Source organism: Lottia gigantea, assembly GCF_000327385.1.
Source record: "Lottia gigantea unplaced genomic scaffold LOTGIsca_3, whole genome shotgun sequence".
In the NCBI taxonomy this organism is placed as follows: Eukaryota; Metazoa; Mollusca; class Gastropoda; family Lottiidae; genus Lottia; species Lottia gigantea.
In genome coordinates, this window is record NW_008708986.1 from 1,817,052 (window position 1) to 1,824,077 (window position 7,026).

General features: G+C 32.3%; 1 protein-coding gene across 1 annotated transcript in view; it reads right to left on the minus strand.

The window, feature by feature from the left end:
- Nucleotides 1-7,026, minus strand: part of LOTGIDRAFT_104558 (hypothetical protein) — a gene marked incomplete at both ends in the record, with an annotated part of 58,256 nt that overhangs the window by 6,676 nt on the left and 44,554 nt on the right. Inside the window, 2 exons of the mRNA XM_009057131.1 lie at nt 908-1,189; nt 1,337-1,624. Of these exons, the coding sequence (XP_009055379.1) occupies nt 908-1,189; nt 1,337-1,624 (570 nt within the window). The remainder of the gene's footprint in view (nt 1-907; nt 1,190-1,336; nt 1,625-7,026) is intronic.

Genomic DNA, 7,026 nt, shown 5'->3' on the forward strand with positions numbered 1-7,026 from the left:
AAATTTTATTTTAAACGTGATTGAACTATGGAACAAACTTTATAAAACAAATTATTGTGCTAAAAATGCAAAGGTCAAATTTGCTGGGTTTGGTAAGAGACAGAAAGAAAGGGCAATGACTCTTGTTGCAAAAACAATAAACAAATCATCAAATATTACAGGACAACACAGCAACATACATACAGACAGTCAGGTCTCAAACAAAATCAAATTTGCTAGAAAATTTACAAAATCAAAATACAGAAAAAATAATAAATTTGAGTTTAAAAAGAGGTGCCTCAAAAAGATTTATAAACATTGAAATCTATTGTTGATCAAAACATATAATCAGTGCATTTTTATTTTGAAAAATAAATTGTGCACATAGTTATTTTGACAGCTGACATTTTATAACAACCCGTCACAAAAACAATATCATTCAGAAATTCCAAGCATTCTTTCATTCAAAATTCAGATCAGTGCCAATGCATAAATTTCACAAGTTTTAATATCAAAACATTCCGAGAGTTTTCAAGAGGGTACACATACATAAATTTGACTAAATTCGTTAAAGTCTTTAAAAAATAACCTTAACTAAAATATTTCTATTTCCTAAGACATTGAAATTAAGCTTGATTACAAATTTCTATGCAAACTATCATAACTAAATAAAAATTCTCTATACCACATTTTCATTGGTCAATACTACAAATATTGAAAGCCAATGAAAACACATAACACAAAGACAAAACATTTTCATTGGTCCAAACACAGAAAACAATAACACAAATTCTTTTGGTTGACCAATGGAACAACAACAAATACAGACAAAAAGTTACCTATAATTTGAACCAATGAGGCTTTCAAAAACGTGAAAGCATAAAATTGCTAAAAGTAAAAAGAAACAATAGAAGAAAAGGAGACATACCTCTTACAAATACCTGAACAGGTGGGGATGTTTCACCACGACCTAGTAAACTAACAGGTGTACAGCGGTAGCTACCCGCAGATTCTGCTGATGCATTTGCTACTACTAATGTCCCATTTCTAAAAAGTAATTGTCTGGTATTATCAATATTAATAATGTATTCGTTCCTGGTCCAAATTGTATCAGTCATTGGTGGATTGGCATCAACAGGGCAATCTATTTTTTCACGAAAACCTCGAGCCCATGTTAACTGACTTGGCATTGGTAACACTTTTGGTAAATCTACAAAGAAACAAAAGGGTTTATTACTATGGTTACAAAAGACAAATCAATATTCTGGAAAAGTAAATTGTGGGATGGTCGGTGGAAGGTAAGCAAAGAACAAAATATGAGGGAAAAATATCCTTTACTTTATTACCTAATACTTACATGTTACATTTAGAAATGCTGCAGCCTCATCCTCCCCTATACCGTTGCTAGGGCGACACAGAAACCATCCCATGTCACCCTTGACAACAGACTTTATCAACAAGCTACCATCTGTACTGATTCCAATTCTCTTTGCTTCAAAACCAGATAATGTTCTGACATCAATTCCATTTTTAAACCAGTAATATGTGATGTTATTTGGATAAGCTTCTGCTCCACACGAAAACTTCACCCTTTGACCCAAGATGGCTGTCATGTTTTTCGGGGACAGCATGATATAGGGACCACCTGAAAATACAAAGGGAAACATTGAGAATGATTTAAGATCTAGGCCTTAACCTCTTTTATAATAAACATTTGTGTTGTATCTGATCTTTAAGTATTGAATGCTTCTCTGACCTCTGTAGTCCTTTGACTACCAATATTCCCACCAAAAACCCAAATTATGCCATTCTCTCAATCAATATCATTATTTAATTGAAACAGTCGGAGTAAAACCAACAAATTAAAGCAAGATTTATGGTCTAATCGACCCAGGTTTGATTTTAAACTGTATTGTGTAGGTAAACCGAAATTATCAGACGACCTGCTATCTGTACAAATAACATGACCAACTGGTTTCAGACAACAAAAAAACTACTATTTGTGCTATTGTTTAAACTGTACATTAACACAACTGTCTCGAGATGTGACAATATGGCTATTTAACAATCCTAAACAAATACGGTAGTTTTTAAACACAAATACAAATATACTCTGACTGTCCACTGGAACTTAATCAAACTAACAGCATGTCAATCTGGCAACTCAGATCATTTAACACAATCCTTGATGGCATCATTCTCATGCCATTACTGACGCCTGATTCTGAAAACTCGATGAGGTGAAATTTTTTTATAATTGAGATATAATTTATGTGTGTTTGACTTTTAATTCTGCTTTCTTATATTCACATGATACAGTCATCCTATTTCTCGGTCTAGAGTAATGCTTTAGCTATCCTAGTACTTTCTAAATTAAGTATATACAGAAGTCAGAAAGTTTCAATGTTCCATCCTAGATAATAAATACTATAGAAATCGTTTGAAACATTCATTCTGATGGGTTCAATAGTTTACTGACAGATAGACAAATGTAAAACTCTTGATATTATTATGACATTGGTGAGTCGAGTCACAATGTCCTTTCAAAGGATCTTTAAGGTTTGATAAAGACTAATAAATACCATGTTGAATGATATTTTTTGGGCTGTTCAATTTTAACTGATTATTACTAATATCAAAATAATGTGAAGTCAGGCTATCTGAAATCCTTTGGTTTCTTGCAGCCTCTGGCAGTCTTTATGACACCTCTCATTTTTGCCGTATGTGCTACAATAAGGCTGACTGTTTCTGTAGATATGCATTAGATGCAGAATGATGATAACTGACTCAGATCTAAGATTACGTGACTATGCTTATTAAGGTAAGATAATATAAGATATATGACATGTTGATATCTAATATGATTAATATTGACACCAGTCAAGTAGAGATTATAACACTTAACAACAGGAAATAATATTCAGTTATCATAATATTCTATGGGCAAAATATCACAAATTCTGAAAAGTGCAGAAGGTGGTTATACAAGTAGTCATGATGGAGCCCTAAAAAATAGGTATATTCAAAAACAAATGTCAAAACTTTGTGACTGCTTTGTTAGGTTCCTTTTGTTACTTATTCATTTATCTTCATACCACTTGCCAAGACTATTAACATAAAACAGCTTGCAGTGTACACTGGGAGAAATCATGTTACCTTTTACAAATGTGCATTTAACTTGCTGAGCCAAAATAGCTCATTACAATGTGTAGAAAGCACACTATGGAATTTCATAAGTTTTAATAGGTATAGCAGGTACATAAATCTAGTTCAGAGCCAAATGCCAATAACATAAACTCTTCTAATCATATGTCTTTAGTCACTCACATCCAGCAACATTTTATGATGGTCATCAAGTAAAGTTTAGTTACAATGACAATAACTTGAATGAGTTTCACACAGGTACTTCAAAGATACACCAAATCTGAAGGTAAACTCTAATGGCTAGACATAGGTATTGACAGTTGTTTTTGGGGCATGTCCAGTATGTATTGGTGTTCAAGTGACCAGTAGAATATAGAGAATAGTAATGGTATGGGTAGATTACTTTGTCAATATATCAGGGGCTAGTCAATAAATATCACTTAAAACATGGTATATGAAGACAATAATAGCTTTACTTTGGTTTATTGAAACACACAGATCATAAATAGACATAGTATTATCTTCCAATATCTTAACTTGGAGGTGTGAGACTTAATATATATATGTTGGTGTTTTCTCCATTCTTAACAGGTATCTCATAAGTCACATATCAAAAGATGATTGGAATTGTAGAAATGGAGTTTATATCTTGTATTAAACAGTGATGCCATGCAGTATGCAATGGGGGAAATTTCATTGTCCCATTCAAATAATTAGATGTTTGGTATCCACTTATTCAGAGTAAAACTCTGATGAATAAATACCCAAAGAACTATAAGTTTACTAGTTATTTGAACTAGATGTAGATTACTTGAAGTAGTAATTTACTTGAGCTATAAACTAGCATTAAGTACATTCTTATTACACTTATATTGTCTTTACAGTACTTTACTAGTATTCTACTGTTTATATAAAAATCAAATGGGTTTTCAATAATTACTGGACTCAAGAGACTTTTTCATTATATCTCCTCATTGTGTACTGCATGTTGTCTTCCAAGAATTGTTTCAGGTTTTTTATATCGGGTTTTATACATATGACAGAAATTTGGTATCTGAGATACTGGGTTTGGTTCTTGAGGATGACATATTACATTAGAAACAAGCAGGTAACAAAGAAAATAGAGCAATTACTTAGATAAACCTGGAATCTAGATATAATTACACCAGACATGCCTTGGTTTAATATACTTAAACTTTTCTATTGCCAAACCTTCTATAAGTCATTCACCGTTGGTTTCTCTTGGTCTTTTTCTATTTTTCATAATACTGGGGTCATTATGTGTATAATTTGTCTTTAATTTTCGGAAAAGAAAAGCCATAAATAAATTGCAACTTGGCAACAATACTACACTTTATAACTCCCAATTTTAAAACACCCAAATATTTTGGCCAATAGTGCATATAGACTCTTGTATTCAAAGCCATGAACACAACATGAATCCTAGAATTGAATATACATTACCAGATGTTGATTAGTCTGGTACATACAGGGTGTGACACAATCTAACTCAATAACAAACATGAGTCTTGCCAGTCCTCATGGAAGTAAGAGTTTAAACCTGATACAAGATACATTATATATAAGTTGCTATTGTTACGGTTAATTTACTAGAAAATGTGAAAAATGTTTCTCAGTAAATCTATCAGTTTACTATTTCACTTTCATCTTAGGGTGTACCTCTTGAGAAGGACTAAAAAAACCATTCAACAACTTCATTTGCTTACATGTTTTTCAATGTGTCCAAAAGTACATTAAACATTATTTGACTGACTAAAAAGGTTTGATTTGTCTGCACAAATTTACTTTATTAAGTTCAAGGCACAGCCCTTTAATGTAGCAGCCCTAAAAATGTAATGAAATTGTGTTCTGCTTCCTTCTTTTCTCTCCCTTAAAGGATAATTAATACAGACAACATTATGCAGTGTGCAATGAGGGAAATATGTGAAGCAGGAATAAGGTTGTTTCTACTTTTTTTTGTATATAAAAAAAAAACCTAGCCCCTTCCTCACTGCTACCATTACCCAAATACCATTATAAGCTAATGAGACTGTCAGAAAGAGATACAGAGTACAGTATAAAGATATCACTATATCAAATACCACCAGATAACATCTAATGTATTTATAACATGATATCAAATATAATTCTTTCACAATATCTCTCTATAATTATCATATATCATTACACTATAGGTTCATCTCTTTATTTAGGGATCAGATATTACTTACCCTTCATTGTAATTAGGTTTTCATGACATAGTTTTATATTGGAAGTCAATCAATCAGTGTAGAGAACTGCTGTGTATTTCAATATGTATAACTATGTTATTTTTGGCAGAAAGTACTTAGTATATAGCACTTTACAGCAAAACACAAAATAAAGAACGAAAATACAGAAAAAACAAAGTATAGTGTAAATTGCAGAAAGTACTGGGTATAATGCACATTGCAGCAAATACAAAGTAAAGAACAATAATCTTGATTCCAAGAGCAAATACATTCACAAAATTCATTTGACCAATAATTTGAAGTTGAAAACTGTAGTTAATTTATGTTTTTACAACTATTAGAGGTGTCAAGATATTTGTTTCACATTTAAGGTTTAACCTTAGTTTTAATTTCAAGGTTATCTTATCTGTAAAGGTCTCTGTCTGCATTACTAAAGTGGCTTTTACCCAGCTTTTACAACATAAAATGTTAATTGAATGGTGAATAAAATAAAACTATAACCAAACAAATTTCTTAAAATTGTCAGCCAAAACAGACTTGGCAGACAAAATCTTGAGAAATTTTCATGTCATTGATGCTTATTCAAGTTGAAGCTGTGCTTCAGCAACGTGTGGTGTATATCAGGTTTACATCGGAGGAAGGGGGGAGAAATACCTTAGATCGCCAAATTTCTAACATACTTATGAGATTCTTGCCCGAAAAACTTGCTTACGGGGCTTTAAGTAATGCACAAGAGTGAAGAGTTGAGCAAAAGAATATTCTGCAGTACTAAGACTTTGGACTCATATCAACTGATGGTTTTTACACCAATATTAATGTAAATATATACTAGAGCCACTCGTGGCACAGAGTGGGTCTTTGCAAATGTAGCAATTTGCTAAAGACCCCGAAAAAATCAACCATCGACGATAATTAGGTCAAGCGCAAGAACAAGTCTAAAGTTGATAATTTTTTATTTTTTAGAAGATTCTAATACCGGAAGTAGACGTCAGACCTCACAAATGAAAGTATCAGCAGATAGCCAAGGTCAATGACCTTTGATCTTGTAAAGGAGAAGGTCTAAAAAGGTCAAGATCAAGAGATATATGTCATCAAAATTTCTAATTGCATACGACTATAAAACCGGAAGTTGACATAGGACAGCAAATATAAAAGTATAAATAGATAGCCAATGCCAATGAAGTTTGATCTTAGAAAGGTCAAGGTCAACAAAGGTCAAGGTCAAAAATTGAAAATTTTGAATTTCCAAAACCTGTTCCTTTTTTGAACTATGAAGCGGAAACAACCGAACTTCTAAGACAAAGTGACTCAAAACATGAGATAATTGTATGCAAAGTTCCATTTTGAACAAACGTATACTTTGCGAGTTATGTTCCTGGCCAAAAATTTCAATAATGAGTAATATAACCCAGATGTGCCACGCCCACCTTAATTTTTTTTGCATAGGGTAATAGATATTCCAAATGTTATGTTGTGTTTTAAATTTCAAGCTTCTACATTATTCAGGTCAAAAGATATAGGTCAACAAATGTCAATAAAGGTCAAAATCGAAAAATGAAAATATCCAAATGTTAAAACCCGTTCCTTTTTTGGAACTATAAAGCTGAAACAACTGAGCTGTTAACACAAACTGGCCAAAAGGATGAGGTAATTGTGTGCAAAGTCCCTTTTT